At 38.2% G+C, this 25,258-nt stretch overlaps 1 protein-coding gene and 1 pseudogene across 1 annotated transcript; one reads left to right on the forward strand and one right to left on the reverse strand.

Annotated features, from left to right (window-relative positions):
• LOC134328698 (NACHT, LRR and PYD domains-containing protein 12-like) overlaps positions 1 to 25,258 on the reverse strand; it is a 228,595-nt pseudogene that overhangs the window by 57,488 nt on the left and 145,849 nt on the right.
• On the forward strand, positions 13,847 to 24,280 carry LOC134328730 (NLR family CARD domain-containing protein 3-like). Its single transcript, XM_063009911.1, has 8 exons — positions 13,847 to 13,929; positions 15,148 to 15,205; positions 15,594 to 15,798; positions 16,086 to 17,868; positions 18,768 to 18,941; positions 22,888 to 23,061; positions 23,308 to 23,484; positions 23,655 to 24,280. The coding sequence occupies exons 1-8, from the start codon at positions 13,862 to 13,864 to the stop codon at positions 23,659 to 23,661; spliced, it is 2,646 nt and encodes an 881-aa protein (XP_062865981.1). The 5' UTR covers positions 13,847 to 13,861; the 3' UTR covers positions 23,662 to 24,280.

Genomic DNA, 25,258 nt, shown 5'->3' on the forward strand with positions numbered 1-25,258 from the left:
TTTGTATTATTGCAGGCTGTATTTGTATTCATATTGACAGTATTTGTATCAAACAAACCAGCAGAATCTCACATTTATGCTGTCCATTTTACTTCAAATAAATTAACATAAAAAATTAATTTTATTAAAAATTAACATAAAAAAAGAGGTTCCAGACAGCTAACTGGCGTTCCAATCTGTCACCACAGAATACTCGGTTTTCCAGCGCTATCTGTAGGTGTGTCACAGTGTGTCACAGTGGTTTGGGTGCTTTTACATGAGACATTATAACATTATATAGATTTTAAACCACTTTCATCTTTTAAAGTTCACCTGATTAAAATTTGAGCCAGTTTGCTGCTGATATTCACTGATATTTTCAAAGCGATGAACTATGTGATATGACGTGGTAAAAGTGACCCAGACAGTATAAACACGTAACGTGAAAAATAAAGCATAACGTTGCTTGTTGTACTAAAACAATGCGCGATGAACCTGGTGCATGCTTTGTACAACACATATACGTCATGCGTCACATATGCATACACATACAGTGTATCACAAAAGTGAGTACACCCCTCACATTTCTGCAGATATTTAAGTATATCTTTTCATGGGACAACACTGACAAAATGACACTTTGACACAATGAAAAGTAGTCTGTGTGCAGCTTATATAACAGTGTAAATTTATTCTTCCCTCAAAATAACTCAATATACAGCCATTAATGTCTAAACCACCGGCAACAAAAGTGAGTACACCCCTTAGTGAAAGTTCCTGAAGTGTCAATATTTTGTGTGGCCACCATTATTTCTTAGAACTGCCTTAACTCTTCTGGGCATGGAGTTTACCAGAGCTTCACAGGTTGCCACTGGAATGCTTTTCCACTCCTCCATGACGACATCACGGAGCTGGCGGATATTCGAGACTTTGCGCTCCTCCACCTTCCGCTTGAGGATGCCCCAAAAATGTTCTATTGGGTTTAGGTCTGGAGACATGCTTGGCCAGTCCATCACCTTTACCCTCAGCCTCTTCAATAAAGCAGTGGTCGTCTTAGAGGTGTGTTTGGGGTCATTATCATCAAACTCATGACCCAGTTTCCGGAGGGAGGGGATCATGCTCTGCTTCAGTATTTCACAGTACATATCGGAGATCGTGTGTCCCTCAATGAAATGTAACTCCCCAACACCTGCTGCACTCATGCAGCCCCAGACCATGGCATTCCCACCACCATGCTTGACTGTAGGCATGACACACTTATCTTTGTACTCCTCACCTGATTGCCGCCACACATGCTTGAGACCATCTGAACCAAACAAATTAATCTTGGTCTCATCAGACCATAGGACATGGTTCCAGTAATCCATGTCCTTTGTTGACATGTCTTCAGCAAACTGTTTGTGGGCTTTCTTGTGTAGAGACTTCAGAAGAGGCTTCCTTCTGGGGTGACAGCCATGCAGACCAATTTGATGTAGTGTGCGGCGTATGGTCTGAGCACTGACAGGCTGACCCCCCACCTTTTCAATCTCTGCAGCAATGCTGACAGCACTCCTGCGCCTATCTTTCAAAGACAGCAGTTGGATGTGACGCTGAGCACGTGCACTCAGCTTCTTTGGACGACAAACGCGAGGTCTGTTCTGAGTGGACCCTGCTCTTTTAAAACGCTGGATGATCTTGGCCACTGTGCTGCAGCTCAGTTTCAGGGTGTTGGCATCTTCTTGTAGCCTTGGCCATCTTCATGTAGCGCAACAATTCGTCTTTTAAGATCCTCAGAGAGTTCTTTGCCATGAGGTGCCATGTTGGAACTTTCAGTGACCAGTATGAGAGAGTGTGAGAGCTGTACTACTAAATTGAACACACCTGCTCCCTATGCACACCTGAGACCTAGTAACACTAACAAATCACATGACATTTTGGAGGGAAAATGACAAGCAGTGCTCAATTTGGACATTTAGGGGTGTAGTCTCTTAGGGGTGTACTCACTTTTGTTGCCGGTGGTTTAGACATTAATGGCTGTATATTGAGTTATTTTGAGGGAAGAATAAATTTACACTGTTATATAAGCTGCACACAGACTACTTTTCATTGTGTCAAAGTGTCATTTTGTCAGTGTTGTCCCATGAAAAGATATACTTAAATATCTGCAGAAATGTGAGGGGTGTACTCACTTTTGTGATACACTGTATATGCATCTCTTACTTTATATACTTTAATTCTATATACTTTATACATATATATATATATATATATATATATATATATATAGTTTTAGAAGTCACTGCGCTTTGTAGTTCTATAATTACTTTCTTAGTCCTCAGTCCTAGAACTGCGCTGAGAATGATGTAGTGGTGATGTGTTAGTGTTTTTTGAGCTGGTATAATTTATATATACTGTATATTAGGGCTGTCGAAGTTAACGCGATAATAACGCATTAACGCAATCTCAATTTAACGCGATTTAAAAAAATAGTGCCGTTAACGCAAATTCTATTTGGCCCTGCGAGTCATCCGTAGTTCATGTTGAGACTTGCCAGCGTTTTTCATTTGCGGTTTGTTATCATGATGTAACCGAGCATGTAGTGATGCACTCGCTTAATAAAGAAATAAATATACGGTATATTCACAAGTTGTCGGGAGCAGAAAACTTTTATTAACTCCTTCTGTTACCGTACCGGACAGCTGGAGTTATCGCGTTAGCCAAGCATGCTAGTCCATGAACTATGGAAGCCCCAAAGGGTCAAAACACACTCACTTCGTGTAGAAACGTCCATCAAATGTCACGATACAACCACAGAAAAGTCTGTTACAATAACTACGCCTTATCCCACCTAAAGCACCGCTGATCTACAATATTTGGAGAAATTCTAACCTACAATCTGACATTTATACGAAGTCAAGGGTCTCTGCTGGATAGTATTACTGCCTAGTATGTGAGTGAATTACAGTTTTCTCTTGTCCCAGCAGTTTTTAACATAAGTACATTTAGCATAAAATGTGTTCACCATTTTAATTGTAACATTTCACTTAAAAATCCTTGTTCTTTTTTTTAAAAATGTGATTAATCGCGATTACCTATATGAAATTCTGAGATTAATCGCGATTAAAAATTTTTATCGTTTGACAACCCTAATATATATATATATATATATATATATATATATATATATATATATATATATATATACAGTGTATCACAAAAGTGAGTACACCCCTCACATTTCTGCAGATATTTAAGTATATCTTTTCATGGGACAACACTGACAAAATGACACTTTGACACAATGAAAAGTAGTCTGTGTGCAGCTTATATAACAGTGTAAATTTATTCTTCCCTCAAAATAACTCAATATACAGCCATTAATGTCTAAACCACCGGCAACAAAAGTGAGTACACCCCTTAGTGAAAGTTCCTGAAGTGTCAATATTTTGTGTGGCCACCATTATTTCCCAGAACTGCCTTAACTCTCCTGGGCATGGAGTTTACCAGAGCTTCACAGGTTGCCACTGGAATGCTTTTCCACTCCTCCATGACGACATCATGGAGCTGGCGGATATTCGAGACTTTGCGCTCCTCCACCTTCCGCTTGAGGATGCCCCAAAGATGTTCTATTGGGTTTAGGTCTGGAGACATGCTTGGACAGTCCATCACCTTTACCCTCAGCCTCTTCAATAAAGCAGTGGCCGTCTTAGAGGTGTGTTTGGGGTCATTATCATGCTGGAACACTGCCCTGCGACCCAGTTTCCAGAGGGAGGGGATCATGCTCTGCTTCAGTATTTCACAGTACATATTGGAGTTCATGTGTCCCTCAATGAAATGTAACTCCCCAACACCTGCTGCACTCATGCAGCCCCAGACCATGGCATTCCCACCACCATGCTTGACTGTAGGCATGACACACTTATCTTTGTACTCCTCACCTGATTGCCGCCACACATGCTTGAGACCATCTGAACCAAACAAATTAATCTTGGTCTCATCAGACCATAGGACATGGTTCCAGTAATCCATGTCCTTTGTTGACATGTCTTCAGCAAACTGTTTGCAGGCTTTCTTGTGTAGAGACTTCAGAAGAGGCTTCCTTCTGGGGTGACAGCCATGCAGACCAATTTGATGTAGTGTGCGGCGTATGGTCTGAGCACTGACAGGCTGACCCCCCACCTTTTCAATCTCTGCAGCAATGCTGACAGCACTCCTGCGCCTATCTTTCAAAGACAGCAGTTGGATGTGATGCTGAGCACGTGCACTCAGCTTCTTTGGACGACCAACGCGAGGTCTGTTCTGAGTGCACCCTGCTCTTTTAAAACGCTGGATGATCTTGGCCACTGTGCTGCAGCTCAGTTTCAGGGTGTTGGCAATCTTCTTGTAGCCTTGGCCATCTTCATGTAGCGCAACAATTCGTCTTTTAAGATCCTCAGAGAGTTCTTTGCCATGAGGTGCCATGTTGGACCTTTCAGTGACCAGTATAAGAGAGTGTGAGAGCTGTACTACTAAATTGAACACACCTGCTCCCTATGCACACCTGAGACCTAGTAACACTAACGAGTCACATGACATTTTGGAGGGAAAATGACAAGCAGTGCTCAATTTGGACATTTAGGGGTGTAGTCTCTTAGGGGTGTACTCACTTTTGTTGCCGGTGGTTTAGACATTAATGGCTGTATATTGAGTTATTTTGAGGGAAGAATAAATTTACACTGTTATATAAGCTGCACACAGACTACTTTTCATTGTGTCAAAGTGTCATTTTGTCAGTGTTGTCCCATGAAAAGATATACTTAAATATCTGCAGAAATGTGAGGGGTGTACTCACTTTTGTGATACACTGTATATATTAGTTAAAAATTTTTAATTTCATTATATATAATTAAAAATGTTTTTCGTTTGACAGCCCTAATATATATATATTAGGGCTGTCAAACGATTAAAAATTTTAATCGCGATTAATCTCAGAATTTCATATAGTTAATCGCGATTAATCGCATTAAATAAAATCTGTGTAAATGTTATAGAAAACAAGGTTTTTAAAGTGAAATGTGAAGTGGACGTTTCTACATGAAGTGAGTGTGTTTTGACCCTTTTGGGGCTTCCATAGTTCATGGACTAGCGTGCTTGACTCCGGTATTCAGTGCCGTAACAGATTAAGTTAATAAAGTGTTTTGCTCCCGACAACTTGTGAATATACCGTGTATTTATTTCTTTATTATGCAAGTGCATCCCTACGACGCTCAGTTATATTATTTTAACAAACCGCAAATGAACAACGGTGGCAAGTCCGACATTAAAACGTTTGTTCTACCAGTCAAGTCTCAACATGAACTAGAATTTGCGTTAACGGCACTATTTTTTTTAATCGCGTTAAATTGAGATTGCGTTAATGCGTTATTATCGCGTTAACTTCGACAGCCCTAATATATATATATATATATATATATATATATATATATATATATATATATATATATATATATATATTAGGGCTGTCAAACGATAAAATTTTTTAATCGCGATTAATCTCAGAATTTCGTATAGTTAATCGCGATTAATCGCATTAAAAAAATCTGTGTAAATGTTATAGAAAACAAGGATTTTTAAGTGAAATGTTACAATTAAAATGGTGAACACATTTTATGCTAAATGTACTTATGTTAAAAACTGCTGGGACAAGAGAAAACTGTAAGGGAGTTTTATTCACTCACATACTAGGCAGTAAATGTCAGATTGTAGGTTAAAATTTCTCCATCAGCAAACATTGTACAGTAGATCAGCGGTGCTTTAGGTGGGATAAGGCGTAGTTATTGTAACAGACTTTTCTGTGGTTGTATTGTGACAATGGTTTGATGGACGTTTCTACACGAAGTGAGTGTGTTTTGACCCTTTTGGGCTTCCATAGTTCATGGACTAACGTGCTTGACTCAGCTTTCCGGTATTTGGTACCGTAACAGAATAAGTTAATAAAAGTGTTCTGCTCCCGACAACTTGTGAATATAGCGTGTATTTATTTCTTTATTAAGCAAGTGCATCACTACGACGCTCGGTTACATTATGTTAACAAACCGCAAATGAAAAACGGTGGCAAGTCCGACATTAAAACGTTTGTTCTACCAGTCAAGTTTCAACATGAACTAGAATTTGCGTTAACGGCACTATTTTTTTGAATCGAGTTAAATTGAGATCGCGTTAATGCGTTATTATCGCGTTAACTTCGACAGCCCTAATATATACAGTGTATCACAAAAGTGAGTACACCCCTCACATTTCTGCAGATATTTAAGTATATCTTTTCATGGGACAACACTGACAAAATGACACTTTGACACATTGAAAAGTAGTCTGTGTGCAGCTTATATAACAGTGTAAATTTATTCTTCCCTCAAAATAACTCAATATACAGCCATTAATGTCTAAACCACCGGCAACAAAAGTGAGTACACCCCTTAGTGAAAGTTCCTGAAGTGTCAATATTTTGTGTGGCCACCATTATTTCCCAGAACTGCCTTAACTCTCCTGGGCATGGAGTTTACCAGAGCTTCACAGGTTGCCACTGGAATGCTTTTCCACTCCTCCATGACGACATCACAGAGCTGGTGGATATTCGAGACTTTGCGCTCCTCCACCTTCCGCTTGAGGATGCCCCAAAGATGTTCTATTGGGTTTAGGACTGGAGACATGCTTGGCCATTCCATCACCTTTACCCTCAGCCTCTTCAATAAAGCAGTGGTCGTCTTAGAGGTGTGTTTAAGGTCATTATCATGCTGGAACACTGCCCTGCGACCCAGTTTCCGGAGGGAGGGGATCATGCTCTGCTTCAGTATTTCACAGTACATATTGGAGTTCATGTGTCCCTCAATGAAATGTAACTCCCCAACACCTGCTGCACTCATGCAGCCCAAGACCATGGCATTCCCACCACCATGCTTGACTGTAGGCATGACACACTTATCTTTGTACTCCTCACCTGATTGCCGCCACACATGCTTGAGACCATCTGAACCAAACAAATTAATCTTGGTCTCATCAGACCATAGGACATGGTTCCAGTAATCCATGTCCTTTGTTGACATGTCTTCAGCAAACTGTTTGCGGGCTTTCTTGTGTAGAGACTTCAGAAGAGGCTTCCTTCTGGGGTGACAGCCATGCAGACCAATTTGATGTAGTGTGCGGCGTATGGTCTGAGCACTGACAGGCTGAGCCCCCACCTTTTCAATCTCTGCAGCAATGCTGACAGCACTCCTGCGCCTATCTTTCAAAGACAGCAGTTGGATGTGACGCTGAGCACGTGCACTCAGCTTCTTTGGACGACCAACGCGAGGTCTGTTCTGAGTGGACCCTGCTCTTTTAAAACGCTGGATGATCTTGGCCACTGTGCTGCAGCTCAGTTTCAGGGTGTTGGCAATCTTCTTGTAGCCTTAGCCATCTTCATGTAGCGCAACAACTCGTCTTTTAAGATCCTCAGAGAGTTCTTTGCCATGAGGTGCCATGTTGGAACTTTCAGTGACCAGTATGAGAGAGTGTGAGAGCTGTACTACTAAATTGAACACACCTGCTCCCTATGCACACCTGAGACCTAGTAACACTAACAAATCACATGACATTTTGGAAAATGACAAGCAGTGCTCAATTTGGACATTTAGGGGTGTAGTCTCTTAGGGGTGTACTCACTTTTGTTGCCGGTGGTTTAGACATTAATGGCTGTATATTGAGTTATTTTGAGGGAAGAATAAATTTACACTGTTATATAAGCTGCACACAGACTACTTTTCATTGTGTCAAAGTGTCATTTTGTCAGTGTTGTCCCATGAAAAGATATACTTAAATATCTGCAGAAATGTGAGGGGTGTACTCACTTTTGTGATACACTGTATATATATATATATATATATATATATATACACACACACATATATATATATATATATATATATGTGTGTGTGTGCGTGTGTGTGTATACATACATACAGTGTATCACAAAAGTGAGTACACCCCTCACATTTCTGCAGATATTTAAGTATATCTTTTCATGGGACAACACTGACAAAATGACACTTTGACACAATGAAAAGTAGTCTGTGTGCAGCTTATATAACAGTGTAAATTTATTCTTCCCTCAAAATAACTCTATATACAGCCATTAATGTCTAAACCACCGGCAACAAAAGTGAGTACACCCCTAAGAGACTACACCCCTAAATGTCCAAATTGAGCACTGCTTGTCATTTTCCCTCCAAAATGTCATGTGACTCGTTAGTGTTACTAGGTCTCAGGTGTGCATAGGGAGCAGGTGTGTTCAATTTAGTAGTACAGCTCTCACACTCTCTCATACTGGTCACTGAAAGTTCCAACATGGCACCTCATGGCAAAGAACTCTCTGAGGATCTTAAAAGACGAATTGTTGCGCTACATGAAGATGGCCAAGGCTACAAGAAGATTGCCAACACCCTGAAACTGAGCTGCAGCACAGTGGGCAAGATCATCCAGCGTTTTAAAAGAGCAGGGTCCACTCAGAACAGACCTCGCGTTGGTCGTCCAAAGAAGCTGAGTGCACGTGCTCAGCGTCACATCCAACTGCTGTCTTTGAAAGATAGGCGCAGGAGTGCTGTCAGCATTGCTGCAGAGATTGAAAAGGTGGGGGGTCAGCCTGTCAGTGCTCAGACCATACGCCGCAACTACATCAAATTGGTCTGCATGGCTGTCACCCCAGAAGGAAGCCTCTTCTGAAGTCTTTACACAAGAAAGCCCGCAAACAGTTTGCTGAAGACATGTCAACAAAGGACATGGATTACTGGAACCATGTCCTATGGTCTGATGAGACCAAGATTAATTTGTTTGGTTCAGATGGTCTCAAGCATGTGTGGCGGCAATCAGGTGAGGAGTACAAAGATAAGTGTGTCATGCCTACAGTCAAGCATGGTGGTGGGAATGCCATGGTCTGGGGCTGCATGAGTGCAGCAGATGTTGGGGAGTTACATTTCATTGAGGGACACATGAACTCCAATATGTACTGTGAAATACTGAAGCAGAGCATGATCCCCTCCCTCCGGAAACTGGGTCGCAGGGCAGTGTTCCAGCATGATAATGACCCCAAACACACCTCTAAGACGACCACTGCTTTATTGAAGAGGCTGAGGGTAAAGGTGATGGACTGGCCAAGCATGTCTCCAGACCTAAACCCAATAGAACATCTTTGGGGCATCCTCAAGCGGAAGGTGGAGGAGCGCAAAGTCTCGAATATCCGCCAGCTCCGTGATGTCGTCATGGAGGAGTGGAAAAGCATTCCAGTGGCAACCTGTGAAGCTCTGGTAAACTCCATGCCCAGGAGAGTTAAGGCAGTTCTGGGAAATAATGGTGGCCACACAAAATATTGACACTTCAGGAACTTTCACTTAGGGGTGTACTCACTTTTGTTGCCGGTGGTTTAGACATTAATGGCTGTATATTGAGTTATTTTGAGGGAAGAATAAATTTACACTGTTATATAAGCTGCACACAGACTACTTTTCATTGTGTCAAAGTGTCATTTTGTCAGTGTTGTCCCATAAAAAGGTATACTTAAATATCTGCAGAAATGTGAGGGGTGTACTCACTTTTGTGATACACTGTACATACATACATACATACATACATACTGTATATGTATGTATGTATATATGAATACTATTTGAAAACTGTGTCACAAACTTCTGTTTGACCATGCTGGCTAGCAAGAGACAGAATCATAGATTAGTTGGGGGTGGGTTGAATAGTGTGTTATCTGCAAGCATATGCATGACAAAAGAGGACTGATAGTGCTCTAATGGTTATGTAGAAGGGGGGGGTTTGTCCTCAGGATCTCAGATTTTCAGTCAAGCTAGTGTTAAACACAGATACTGTACATGTGGAGCTTTAAGACTGGATTCATGGTTATTTCACACAGATGGATGTTCGTGTCTTAGAACTTTAGTGATGTTTTAGTGATGAGTAAATCGGTTATTTGCGCAGATGGTCGCGGTGACTGCGAAGCGCAAAACGCTTCTCACGTCAATGAACTAAAGAAAACAACAACTGCAACAAACATGTCTACGTCTTCTTATCACCAATAGTTGCATGATGCTTTTTGCATAAAATCGAACATCTGTAACAACAGCACAAATGCTCGCTAGTAATCTACACTCTTCGCCATCAAGATGCTACTCTTTACTTTCGCTGTGTAACGCCCACCATTAATGACGCATGCTTGGTTCCCAAAAACTGGTGGAAACGCGGGTCGGTTCTTTACAAAACACCAAGGTTAGAAGAAACCTGAACAGAACCAGTTCAAAAACCATGGTTCTTTTGGTGGCAAAGCGCTATGACAGGTTTATACAGCTGTTTTTCAAAGCTTGAACCATGAATAAATCTCTTTGACAAATGGACTGATTGATTCATTTGTGTGAGCAAAACAAATGAATCTTGACCATAGATAAGAGCACAGCTCCCTGATTCGATTCCAATTAATAATTATTTTGAAAAGAGTCGTTTCTGACTCTTAACTCAGTGATACAGTTTGTTTGTGTGTGCGTGCACGCCCCCACCCGCTCATGCGGTAGAGAAAGTGTTAAGCGCAGCGCTTGTGCTCTGTTTTAAATGTTCTCAAAAGGTAACCTGTGTATATGAGACATACTCCATACACCGAATATGGCCATTTTTAACATCATGTAAAAAGTAACATCGAATATATCTTATACGCTATATTGCTGAAAGTATTCGCTTGCCTGCCTTCACACGCATATGAACTTGAGTGACTCCCATTCTAATCCATAAGGTTTAATATGATGCCGGCCACCCATTGCAGCTATAACAGCTTCAACTCTTTTGGGAAGGCTTTCCACAAGGTTTAGGAGTGTTTCCCCAAGGTTTAAGCGCATTTGTGAGGTCAGACACTGATGTTGGACGAGAAGGCCTGGCTCACAGTCTCCGCTCAAATTCATCCCAAAGGTGTTCTATCAGGTTGAGGTCGAGACTCTGTGCAGGCCAGTTAAGTTCTTCCACACCAAACTCGCTCATCCACGTCTTTATGGACCTTGCTTTGTGCACTGGTGTGCAGTCATGTTGGAACAGCAAGGGGCCATCCCCAAACTGTTCCTGCAAAGTTGGGAGCATGAATTTGTCCAAAATCTCTTGGTATGCTAAAGCATTAAGAGTTCCTTTCACTGGAACTAAGGGACCGAGCCCAACTCCTGAAAAACAACCCCACACCATAATCCCCCCTTCCACCAAACTTTACACTACGATCAAACAAGTACTGTTTTCCTGGCAACCCCCAAACCCAGACTCGTCCATCAGATTGCCAGACAGAGAAGCGTGATTCGGCACTCTAGAGAACACGTCTCCACTGCTCTAGAGTCCAGTGGTGGTGTGCTTTACACCACTACATCCGATGCTTTGCATTGCGCTTGGTGATGTAAGGCTTGGATGCAGCTGCTTGGCCATGGAAACCTATTCCATGAAGCTCTACACACTGTTCTTGAGCTAATCTGAAGGCCACATGAAGTTTGGAGGTCTGTAGCGATTGACTCTGCAGAAAGTTGGTGACCTCTGCGCACTATGTGCCTCAGCATCCACTGACCCCGCTCTGTCATTTTACGTGGCCTAACACTTCATGGCTGAGTTCCTGTCATTCCCAATCGCTTCCACTTTGTTATAATAGCACTGACAGTTGACTGTGGAATATTTAGTAGGGAGGAAATTTTACAACTGGACTTGTTGCACAAGTGGCATCCTATAACGGTACCACGCTGGAATTCACTGAGCTCCTCAGAGCGACCCATTCTTTCACTAATGTTTGTAGAAGCAGTCTGCATGCCTAGGTGATTGGTTTTATACACCTGTGGCCATGGAAGTGATTGGAACACCTGAATCCAATTATTTGAATGGGTGAGCGAATACTTTTGGCAATATAGTGTATATAGCGAGAGACGGTTCTGTTCGTAATCCAAAATTTGTTTGTACGTTAGGTTGAAAAAGAACGTTCGTAACCCGAAATGTTCTGTGGTAAACCGTTCGTAACTCAAGGGTCTACTGTATTTATGTTATTATTATTATGTTCATGAAATAATGTAGGTTATCAAGCAGTGCATAAAGTGAGGGTAAAAGTGGGTATTCCCTGTATTCACATGCAGGCGTGTGTGCACAGAGTTTCCACTGTACGGATTACATTTTAATTAATCACTAATTCCTCTTCATATGAAATCCTGAAGCACCTCAGTCATTGGGACTCACAGAGGAAAATCAGTAATTGGGAGAAGCGGGACATCTAGTGGTGATATTCAGAAATGTCAGGTGTGGTTTTGTACGTTCAAGTATTTAATCTGTATGTAGACCCCCTCATAATTACTGTTGTTCAGTTGCTGTAGTCACGCCGGTGGTAACAAAAATATAAAATAAATCACCTGAAACGAGAAGCTACTTTATTGGGTAAATATTATATAGTTCGCACACACGTAAATACAAACTTGCGGAAATGTAAAGAAATAGCGCTCCCGTCAAAATAAAAACACTATATGGCATGTGTGATTTACATTTATTTACGTCTGATTTTTAATTGCCACTGACGTCGTGCGGGCCGGTTGGAGGTGGATCCCGGGCCGGATGTGGCCCGCGGGCTGTACAATGCCCAGGTCTGGTATAACGGATAGTTTGGGTTTTGGTAATAAAATGGTGACGTCTACTTTGAGTGCAGCGTTCACAAGTAGACAAATTGTTTGAATGTAAAAAAAAGATTCTGTTGTAGATGTAAGAAAGGCATTTCTGCTATTCTTTAGTAACACATAAAGGCTGTTTAATCTTGTCATTCACAAAGAACAAACACATAGTTTTGTCTACTGTCTGATTCTGCATGTCTAACTGTTTAAAAACTAAAATCCTCTCTTTTGTAGATTCAGATTACACTCGCGACTTTGAACTCAGAATTTGGGAGATTTGGAGGAGCAGTTGAAGGCTGCATTGAGTTAAAGTGAAAGTAAAATCTTAGGTGCATGTGGACAGAGAAATTGCCGCCGGTATGTGAATATAAAGTTCTAATATATAAATGTTATAAATCCGTACTTGATGGAGAAATGTTTAGAATTGATTTTTTTAACCTGATATTTTAATGTAAGGAAACTGTCTGAAAATGCGTCAAATTTAACAACGTTATTTAGACCCTGTCAACAACAAGACGGATATTTTTTACACTTTAGTCTTCTGTGTTTTTCTCTCATCTACACGGATCACAAAACCAGTCTTTATAAAACAGGATAAAGATTTTTTAAAGAAACGACCTTTGTAAACGCAAATGTACATGCAGGCGGTGGGCAAAATAACAGAAACACACAAACATTAATAAACATAAAATAATAAACATGTATGAGAGCATCGCATCAACAGTTTAAACTTTACTGAAGAAAGGTTGGAATTAGCTTCTTTAAATGAACATTTTTACTGTGTGTTTGAATATTTTATTTTACTGATAATGTGTCCACGCTGTGTGTGATTATAAAGAAAGCACTAATCTAACACATTGATGAGAGTGAGATTGTTATTAATACACTTTTATTTATTCAAGAATGTAAAATCAGATCAGCACTGGTTGAGTTATTGGTATACTGGTGTAAAACTAAAAGCATTACAGAGCGGTTTTAAGTCCCAGCTTAGACATTTATTTTTTTATTAGAGTATGTGACTTCAGTTTAACTAAACTAGCTGCTAGTTAGCTAAGCTGTCTGATTACTGTGTCATGTTCTTGGTGGTGTTTCTCTGAACTGAAACTTTTAGGTGCCCTCGTGCTTTTTTATATAGTTATTTATTTTTGGTTTTACCTTTACTTCAGTGTTACTCCAGTGTGATGGAGGGTACGAGATCAGATTCACCTGAACCCAGCTGTGTCTCCATGAAGAGTGACCGGTCAATGGATCATCCATTTAACTTTAAAGATGGAGGATGTTTTATTGATCTGAGGTCAGTATCATCTCATTGTGTGTTAGTGCCTTAGACCGTTGTGCCTCCTAAGCACCCGGCTCTGAAAAAATGACTGAAATTATGAAGATCCAAAACTTCTAATAATTATTTATTAGTGAAGAGAAACTGGTCAATGGACTGTCCAAACCACTTCAGAAATCTGAGGTAGTAATGCTGGGGATTGAAGGACAAACCAAACTGTGTAGGACTGCCACTACCTCTTTGGTTAAGTCCAAGACTAGACTGAATAGTCTACAAGAGTCAAATTCAAGACCAAGTCCAAATAAAAGCTTGATATTATTGTTAGTATTGATATTAAAATTGTAATAATAATAATGATTATTTATTTAAGAATGTAAAATCATATCAGCCATGGTTGTTTTATTAGCATACTGGTGTAAAACAAAAAAGCACTGTCAAGCGTCGCTAAGTTTGCAGACATTTAAAACTTAGACATGCATTTTTTAAATAGAAGATTTGACTTAAATTAACTAAATTATCTGCTAGTTGAGATACAGTAACTGTCTGAGTCCTTTGTCATGTCCTTGGAAGTGTTTGTTTAAAAAATGCTGTGTTAAAAATTAAAACTTGCATGTGATGAAGTTGTTGGTTTTGGTTACTGTGTAAGTGGTGTGTACTAAAAATACTAACAACAGCTTTTCTTGAACAAGCTAAAACAAAAATCTTAAGTTGTGTTTTCTGTTTCTTAATATATTAAATCCTCTAAATGTAATATATTTTTACTTATTAATCTACTACTATCTACTTACGATCTTCCACAATGTTCCAGCTTGAATTAGGATGGAAGAATCACATTTCAGATTTTAACATTTACCCATTTATTGGTTCCTTTATGTTTGGTTTTACTTGTACCCCAGTGTGATGGAGGGTACAAGACCAGATTCACCTGAACCCAGCTGTGTCTCCATGAAGAGCGACTGGTCAATGGAACTACCACTTACATTTAAAGATGGAGGATGTTCTACTGATCTGAGGTCAGTATAATCTCATGTTCTAGTGCAGTGTTTTTACTTTCAGTTTCTCCTGATCAAACACATTAACTTCATTAAACTTATTCAACTAGTCAATTAATTTATAGAAATATAGGAACTGTTTCAATAACTGGATGATAGAACATGCTAGTGTTCAGTACTGTTCTGTACATTGGTGTTGAAAAGCTGCACAATTGTTTTTATTTATTTATTTATTTATTTACAGACCACAAAAGAAGAAATTAAATGTTACCTACAGAGATCAGTTGGAATCCATATTTAAGGTTTGTGTGCTTGTGGGTGTAATAATAATAATAATAATATTGCTAATCTAGTTTCTCATTGGTTAAATAAATACTGTGAGGGATAGTATGTTGATTTTGGATTCACACAACATCCAACCTTCCACATTCTAATGGTTAAGACTGGTTCAGGCAGAAGTGAAATCCCAGTTTAAAACTTAAGCACATTTTAATAAACAATTGCTGTTTATTCATTTACTGAACTTAGAAGGAACATGCAGAGGAAAATAAAACAATGTGGCACACACAAGTTATTACACTAAATGTATCACAACTAGTTTCAGTATAATATTAGAACTACATTATTACTTATATGGTCACCTCACATGGCACTTATTGTGATGATCTGTTCCTCTAAATTTCTCAACAGGAACTGGAGCTCAAAGTCATCAACATGTTAAAGAATGAACTAAACAAGTTCAAAAAGCTACTAAATGAAGATTACCCAGCATGCTCTGAGCAGGAGGTGAAGTATGTGGAAGATCTGAGTAGTATCAGAGAGGGTGTGCTAAAGATCACACTGAATGTTCTAAAGATCATGAACCAGACAGACCTCGCTAACACCCTGAAGAGGAGTAAGACACCAACATACTTAAATTATTTACTTTTTTATTATTAGATTAAAATGGTTCTAGAAAAATCCATATATTATATAATGTTTTATGGGCACCAGGTACTTAATATTAGATGAGAATTCTAACTATAATATTGGTCACTTACATCTCTACAAATGAGCCAATTATAATCATAAAGGTTTATACTTAAAAAATAGTAATTAGCCTATTATTTATTACAATATTAAATTATATACTGTGTTTATTGATCATGCATTGAAATATTAATCACTTTGTTTGTTTATTAGAACTATTAGTCTCTGTATATCAGAAAAAACTCAAATCAAACCTGAGAGAGAAATGTAAAAGAATCAGTGAAGGAATCTTCCAGCATGGAAGCTCAGCACTTCTGAATGAGATCTACACAGAGCTCTACATCACAGAGGGTTGGAGTGGAGACGTCAATAATGAACATGAGGTCAAACAGATTGAGGCAGAAACCAGGAGACCAGCAGCACAGGAGAAACCCATCAAATGCAACAACCTCTTTAAAAACACGTCCATCAGAACTGTGCTGACTAAAGGAATCGCTGGAATTGGAAAAACAGTCTCAGTGCAGAAGTTCATTCTGGACTGGGCTGAAGGAAAAGCAAATCAGGACGTCATCTTCATATTTCCACTTCCTTTTAGAGAGCTGAACTTGATGAAGCAGGAAAACCTCAGTCTGATAAAACTTCTTCATCAGTTTTTCCCAGAAATCAAAGGTCTGACATCATTAGACTGTGATGCTTATAAAGTTTTGTTCATCTTTGATGGTCTGGATGAGTGTCGACTTCCTCTAGATTTTCAAAATAATGAGCGATTGTGTAACATAACAAAGTCAGTAAAAATGGATGTGCTGCTGACAAACCTCATCAAGGGAAACCTGCTTCCCTCTGCTCACCTCTGGATCACCACTCGGCCAGGAGCAGCCAATCAGATCCCTCCTGAGTGTGTAGACCAGTTAACAGAGGTACGAGGGTTCAGTGATCCTCAGAAAGAGGAGTACTTCAGGAAGAGGATCAGTGATGAGAACCTGGCTAGTAAAATTATCACTCACATAAAGTCATCAAGAAGCCTCTACATCATGTGTCACATTCCAGTTTTCTGCTGGATCTCAGTCTCTGTTCTAGAGAGAATTCTGGATGGAGCCGAGGGGAAAGAGATCCCCAAAACTCTGACTCAAATGTTCACTTACTTTCTGATCTTTCAGATAAAACACAAGGAACAAAAGTACCATGGGAAATCTGACCCTGATCCACACCAGACCAGTGAGATGATACTGGCACTGGGAAAACTGGCCTTCCAACAGCTGGAGAAGGGAAACCTGATCTTCTATGAAGAAGACCTGAGAGAGTGTGGCATTGATGTCAAAAACACATCAATGTACTCAGGAGTCTGCACCCAAATCTTCAAAAAAGAGGCTGGACTGCACCTAGGTCAGGTCTTCAGCTTTGTGCACCTGAGTGTTCAGGAGTTTCTGGCTGCTTTATATGTATTTCTCACCTTCATCAACAAAAACAGAAATGTGCTGGTGATGCAAAACACTGAATTCTTTAACATCTTTAGAAACTATACAAACATGTCTAACTTTCTAAAGAGTGCAGTGGACAAGGCCTTACAGAGTAAGAATGGACACCTGGATCTTTTCCTCCGCTTCCTCCTGGGTCTCTCACTAGAGTCCAATCAGTCTCTCTTACGAGGCCTACTGCCACAAACAGGAAGTAGCTCTTACAACAAAGAGGAAACAGTCAGGTACATCAAGGAGAAGATCAGTGAGAATCCCTCTCCAGAGAAATCCATCAATCTGTTTCACTGTCTGAATGAACTGAACGATGATTCTCTAGTGCAGGAAGTCCAAAAATACCTGAACAGACGAGGTTCCATTGATCACAATGGACTCCGTCTGTCACCTGCTCAGTGGTCGGCTCTGGTGTTTGTGTTGCTGAACTCAGATCAGGAGCTGGATGTGTTTAATTTAAGGAAATATTTTCCATCACATGAAGGTCTTCTGAAGATGCTGCCAGTGGTGAAAGTTTCTAGAAAATCTGAGTAAGTAATTTTGTCATTCACATTTCATTCATGAGTTCATCACACAAACAGTAATAGTTAAATATTCAAAACTGAGATGGTGCAGATTTACAGTGATGCAGTCTAATCTCAAAATGTGTATGAAGTTAACATACTTTAATAACTTAAATAATAATGTTAACTGTTTCTGCACCACCTACTAACTTGCACTACTGAGTAAAAATCTGATGTGAAATGGTGGAAATCATCAACCACAGATCTCCAAATACATCAGGACTAAATGATGAACTTCATAAATGAAGAGAGAAACTCATTAATAATAGACAATCTTTTTTAATACAGACACTAGCATTAACACCCCGCTCAGGTAGTGCAGAGGTAAAGTACACTAGTTTCATTTTGCTGAGATCTGAGGATGTTAGCATGGAGTGAATTGATCTGACTGATGTGTAATTATATTTTCAGGAGAATGAATTTTACTCTGATGAAAACACTGTAATAATAATCAGATAGTTTTGCTGTACAACAGTTTCATGAATCAGACGTGGAATAAACAGAGTTTAGTTTATATAAACATGACGTGTAAATTACATGTTTAGACTCGTGCACTAGTTTTATACAGAATGTGGAATTTCATAAAAAGCAGGAGCAGAAGTATTTGTACCATTCTCATCTATGTTTTAGGATGGAGATGGAAATCAAGTTTTCATTTATAATCAGTGTGTAACATTGTATTAATTCTTAGTCGCTACACGGCTATAGTTAGCACTTCCACTATTTTGGACTGTGTAGAAATGTGAAGCTCCACCCCTTTGTACATCAGTACAGTAGAGCAGTCCTGACTGCTATTGGTTCATTCATGAATTCAACTGCTTTCACTTTTTTCTGCAGTGCAGTCTGATCTGATTATTTCTCTCCAGGTTGTGGGGTTGTAATCTAACAGAGGAAAGTTGTGAAGTTCTGTCCTCAGTTCTCAGTTTAAACTCCTCCAGTCTGAAACATCTGGACCTGGGTAACAATAAACTGAAGGATTCAGGAGTGAAGCTGCTCTCTACTGGACTGGAGAATCCACACTGTAAACTGGAGATACTGGGGTAAGATCTTCACTTTTACATTGTAGATACAGAAGATCTGTTTCACTCTGAAGCATCATTTTAATAAAAGCCTTGGCGGATGGTTTGTTTGGGACTCTTTCGAGTCTTCATATTTCATCACATCCTATCATGACTGTTTCTTTACTGTAGCTCACTAACTTACCTGAGATTAGATCCTAAACCAGCAGCACCTGAGTTTTTGGTGCTGAACCTGCTGTAGGAATTTATCATGGATGAAGAAAAATGTGATTCATCTTAAAAAAAAAAGTCATAACTGTTATTTTCATCTTCTCAGTGTTCTTCTATACAGGAATAAAATGATTTTTGTGCATTAGCTCCTAAGTTAGCAATATTCACAGAGGTAACAGAGACATTTTAGAAACAAGCCAGAAACGACTAGTTTATATTCATCTCTGATCAATTCAACAGTAGCATGAGAACCAGAAAACTTCTACTGCTGGTTCAGGATCCTGAGACCGAGAGATTTTAACAAGAAATCATCAGTTCTTATGGTTCAGTTAACAACTGAGCTCTGACCAAGCAATTGAGCTCTGTCCTAGCATTTTACCTCTGACTTTGCATCACCATGAATTTCAGTTTGTCCGACTTCAGCCACTGACATGTGACATTGCCACATAAAAAGTGTTGTGTTTAGAAAGTATATTTTAGCACATTAAAACTAAGAAAAGATTTAAAAATAACTCCTTGCAAGGGTAAACTTTTCTGTGTGCATTTAATAATTAAAATATAGAGTTGTGCCATTTGGTGGTCAAGAAAAAAACAAAAGGGCCATAATGAATTTTTTTTATACCATTATCACTGTTTCTTTAAGAAGGCTGGGGGCGGAGCTCCTGAGGAGGTCTACACAAGGGTAACAGGAAGATAAAAAAGGCGGGAATAAAGAAGAAAGAAAAAGTTTGGTGTGTTTTGGGTTGGTTTGTACTCTGGGGGTAAATGCCCAAAAGCCTCCAATTGTTACAATACCAAAACGGACAATGAGATGGCAGTTACAAGGAACAAGCGGGGTGGAGATGATTTAAGTCCTGGAACTTGAACAAACCTGAGGAATATGCCGGTTGAGATCCAGCTGTTTTTTTTCAATTTTTTTGTGCAATGCCTTGCTAAGGACTTTTTCTTGAATTTTTGCATTTGGGACGTTTGGGATATTTTTTCTGCATTTTGGACAATTTTTGTATTGTTGACCATTTTGGCATGTTGTGACTTTGGAGAAACTGGGGAGGGGGAAATACATGCGATGTTTAAAATAGAAAATTGGTAGTTATATTGTAGGAATGTCTAGATGATTGTTACAAACACAGGGGGTCATGTGGTGCCTCCTGGTGGAAAATTAGCTTTTTTCATAAGACCCACATCCCTTAAAAGCAGGGAGTGTGTCTTCTTTCATGTGCACACACACACACTTCAAAGATACAGTAACTCACACCAGGACAAACTTACACTTGATGTGTATTTCTGTGTTCAAAAAAACAAAACAAAAAAACAGAATATGTAGGTAACTGTTGGGAGAACATGCACAACTCTTCACAGAGAATAACTAAAAAATGATAATTGAACCAAGGAGCTCAGGAACTATATTGCAGTGCAGTACTCGCTCTACCAGCTGCTCCACCCACCATCCTGATATATTTGGAGTTTGGTGGTGATCAACCTCACTGTTAGCTAAGCTAAAACTGTAAAAAAACACCACTATTAAAAAAAACTATAAAAACAACACTATTAAATAAAACAATGAATAAACCACTATGAAATGAAACAAAACACCGCAATAAAATAAAACAATAAAAACATCACTATAAAATAAAACAATAAAAACACCACTATGAAATACAACAATAAAAACACCACTATGACATAAAACAATAAAAACAACACTATAAAATGAAAGAATAAAAACACCACTATAAAATAAAACAATAAAAACACCACAGTAAAATAAAACAATAAAACACCACTATTAAATAAAACAATAAAAACACCACTACAAAATAAAACAATAAAAACACCACTATAAAATAAAACAATACAAACATCACTATGAAATAAAACAAAAAAACACCACTATAAAATAAAACAATAAAAACACCACTATAAAATAAAACAATAAAAACATCACTCTAAAAAGAAACAATAAAAACACCAATATGAAAAAAACTAGAAAAACACCACTATGAAATAAAATGACAAAACACGACTATAAAGAAAACAATAAAAACACCACTACAAAATGTAACAATAAAAACACCACTATGAAAAAAAAACATTAAAACACCTTTATGATATAAAACAATAGACACCACCATAAAATAAAACAATCAAAAAACACCACTATAAAATATAACAATAAAGACACCACTAAGAAATAAAATAATAAAAACATCACTATGAAATGAAACAAAAAAAAACACTATGAAAAAACAATAGACACTACTATGAAATAAAACGATAAAAACATCACTATAAAATAAAAAAAATAAAAACATCACTATGAAATAAAACAATAAAACACCACTATAAAATAAAACAATAAAACACCACTATAAAATAAAACAATAAAAACACCACTATGAAATAAAACGATAAAAACATCACTATAAAATAAAACGATAAAAACACCACTATGAAATAAAACAATAAAAACACCAATATGAAATAAAACAATAGACACCACCATAAAATAAAACAATCAAAAAACCCACTATGAAAAAAAACAATAAAGACAACACTATTAAATAAAATACCACTATGAAATACAACAATAAAAACACCACTATAAAATAAAACAATAAAACACCACTATAAAATAAAACAATAGAACACAACTATGAAATAAAACAATATAAACATTACTATGAAATAAAACAATAAAAACACCACTTTGAAATAAAACAATGAAAACACCACTATGAAATAAAACACCACTATGAAATACAACAATAAAAACACCACTATAAAATAAAACAATAAAACAGCACTATAAAATAAAACAATAAAACACAACTATGAAATAAAACAATAAAACACAACTATGAAATAAAACAATATAAACATTTCTATGAAATAAAACAGTAAAAACACCACTATAAAATAAAACAATAAAAACACCACTATGAAATAAAACAATATAAATATTACTATGAAATAAAACAATATAAACATTACTTTGAAATAAAACAATAGACACCAGCCGCTCAGGTGGCGCAGCGGTAAAGGAGACGCGCTGCAACCAGGGCTGGATTCTGAGTACATGGTATCGAATCCAGCTTTGCTTTACCAGTCCAAAGCTGAGTGGCTATATGAGCAACGATTGGCTGGTTGCTCATATGGGGGGTGGGACAAAGAACCGGATGTGGGTCTCTCTCTGTCAGAATGCGATTACGTTCTCTGCTGGCTGATTGGAGGCGCTTGCACAGAGGTGAGGGAGGGTGCCCTTGGGGTGTGTCTCTCCGCATGCAACGCTAGGTGGCGCCAAACTCATCAATGTGTGGGTGGCAAAGATGCATCTGGCTGCTGCTCGTGTTTCGGAGGGGATACGGGTTAGCTTCAATCACCTCCGTCAGGGCAGGGTTCGGCATAGACAGAGAGGAAGCACGATGCTAATTGAACAATTGGATGCGCTAAAAGGGGAGAAAAAGGGGTAAAACTTAAAAAAAAAAAAAAAACAATAGACACCATTATGAAATTAAACAAAACTATAAACGTAAACAATAAAAACATGACTATGTTTTTAATTTGTAGATGTCATAGTGTGATTGTTGCTAAATCATCTACTAGCTAACAAAGATCTACTAAATGTTTCATATTTGATCTCCGAAAACCATAAAAATGTGGAATCCAAAAGTCTGAAATCAGATCTTACTTTAATTTTACCTACTGCTGCAGGGTGACATGTTTCATTTCTCTGATTGATCTGATTATTTCTTTCCAGGTTGGCTAGTTGTAATCTAACAGAGAAAAGTTGTGAAGTTCTGTCCTCAGTTCTCAGTTTAAACTCCTCCAGTCTGAAACATCTGGATCTGAGTTACAATAAACTGAAGGATTCAGGAGTGAAGCTGCTCTCTGCTGGACTAGAGAATCCACACTGTAAACTGGAGATACTGGAGTAAGATCTTCACTTTCACACTGTAGATACAGAAGATCATTCATACAGAGACTGTTATTGATGTTTTGGAGATATTTTACTCATTTTCCCCACACAAGATAAAACACTTTATCATTAATATAATAGAATAGTTTTACATGTTGAAGATTTCTCAGTGATGTTGTCTGGTTGTGGATCTGAATGGAGATGGAGGAGGAGGTGGGAGAAGATGATGTATGATTTCTATTAAATGATTTTCTTCTGCAGGTTGTGGAGCTGCAGTATTACAGATGAAGGTTTTACTGCTCTGGCTTCAGCTCTGAAATCAAATTCATCATCATGTCTGAGGGAACTGCATCTGAGCGGCAATGATCCAGGAGATCCAGGAGTAAAACTGCTCAAAGATCTACGGGTGGATCCAGAATGTAACTTACAAGAACTAAGGTAACTTACTGTTGCTTCATACACAGACACACCTAAACACACACATGCAATGGTATTGTGGAATAAGAACTGCTCATTAGCAGAACTTTATTTGTATCAGTGGTCTTTAATGATTGTGTTGAGTCTGATAGGTGACTGAAACATCTGATCATGTCTGATCTCTTCTACAGCTTCTGATTCTAATACATATTGATTTATGAGAAGAAGATGAAGAGCAGTGAAGATAAACACCATCTACTTTTTATAAAACACCACTGCTTTATAAAACCCTGCATAAGCTTGATTTATTAGCATGCTGTTCACTATTTGGCCTGTAATGAAGAATTTTAAAGCTACTAGAGATGTTAGGATTCTGACTGGAGGAGAACATGTGGAGGATTACTCAAGTGACCAGAGAATCTCCAAGGATCTCCACTGGGAAATTACAGACATTAATGAGGTCTTAAGGTCAGAACGTCTTCCTACATAACCACAGGATGTTTAGAGGACTGACTGAAGAAAGTCTCTTCTGTATGATTCTCATCCTGGAACTTTCCAAGGAACCTTGTTGTGTGGTCAGAACAGGCCAAAATAGACACAAAACAGTAGAGGTGCCTGAGCCTCTTTTTTATATGCAAAATTATGAATAACTTTTATTTAATCATACATTCTATCCAACTGATTTAACCAATAAACTACAATAGATTAAAATGCTGATAAAACAAATGAATGTTTCTAATTAATGATGTTAAATATAGATGAGTGTGATAATGTACATTTTTTGATAATGTAAATATTTGATAAAAGGGACAGTAAGTGTAGCAGTTCTGTTAATGATTAATAATCATAAAAATAAAATGTTAACAACACCTTATTATTTATACTTTTTCATCTCATCTTTTTCAGCTTATTTGTTCATCTTACTTTTAATGACTGGAACTACTGTATCATTATTTTGGGGAATATTTTGTGTGAAGTTTGTATTCTTGATTACTTTTATCTGTGTAAAAAAGTATTTATGTATGTATCTATGTAAAAAAGTGTTTACCTCATTTTCCAATGTTCTCTATTTTTGCATTTGTCACACTTGTACTGTATGTATCAGACCATAAAACTAATTTTAATATTAAAGACCAAATAAACACAAAATGTTTGAGAAGAAAAATGATGTGTGTGGCTCTATGAAGAAAAGTAACCGCACCCTTAGCTACTCAATCAACCAGTTAACCATTTTAATTGACTACTGGGTTTAAATGACTAGCCACACTCAGGCATGATCACTGCCAGACATTTTAAATCTAAACATCACTTAAATCTACCAGTTTGAAAAGGAATACAAAGCCATTGCTAAAGCTCTGGGACTTTAGCAAACCACAGTGAGATCCATTATCCACAAATGGAAAAACAACTTGAACAGTAGTCAACCTTCCTAGGAGTGGTTGGTTTACTAAACACTTCCTGAAGAACACATTCTTTCAAAAGGTTACAAAAAACACATAACATCTGTGGAAGAACTTCAGGTCTCAGTTTAAGGACGATGTACACAATTCCACCAAAATAAAGACACTGGACAAGGAGCAAACTACTGCTAACTAAAAAGAACACAAAGGCTCTTCTCTCATTTGCCAAAATAACATCTAGACGACCCTCAGAACTACATAATTATTTTTGATGGAGCCATGATTTCTGCTTTCTTTCTATAAAAAATCTATCAAACTGCTAGTTTAAGTGCAGCATTCACATGTAGACAAATTGCTTAAATGGTAGAGATTTTATTTCTGTTCTTCTTTAGTAA

This window comes from Trichomycterus rosablanca, chromosome 15, assembly GCF_030014385.1.
Source record: "Trichomycterus rosablanca isolate fTriRos1 chromosome 15, fTriRos1.hap1, whole genome shotgun sequence".
In the NCBI taxonomy this organism is placed as follows: Eukaryota; Metazoa; Chordata; class Actinopteri; order Siluriformes; family Trichomycteridae; genus Trichomycterus; species Trichomycterus rosablanca.

What these genes read in the sequence shown, in the direction of transcription:
- LOC134328730 (XM_063009911.1), top strand. Translation starts at nt 13,862, where the DNA reads ATGAAGAGTGACCGGTCAATGGATCATCCATTTAACTTTAAAGATGGA. An exon ending in AGTTGGAATCCATATTTAAG is followed by an intron (nt 15,206 to 15,593) that starts GTTTGTGTGCTT and finishes ATTTCTCAACAG; the next exon opens with GAACTGGAGCTCAAAGTCAT. An exon ending in CGCTAACACCCTGAAGAGGA is followed by an intron (nt 15,799 to 16,085) that starts GTAAGACACCAA and finishes TTTGTTTATTAG; the next exon opens with AACTATTAGTCTCTGTATAT.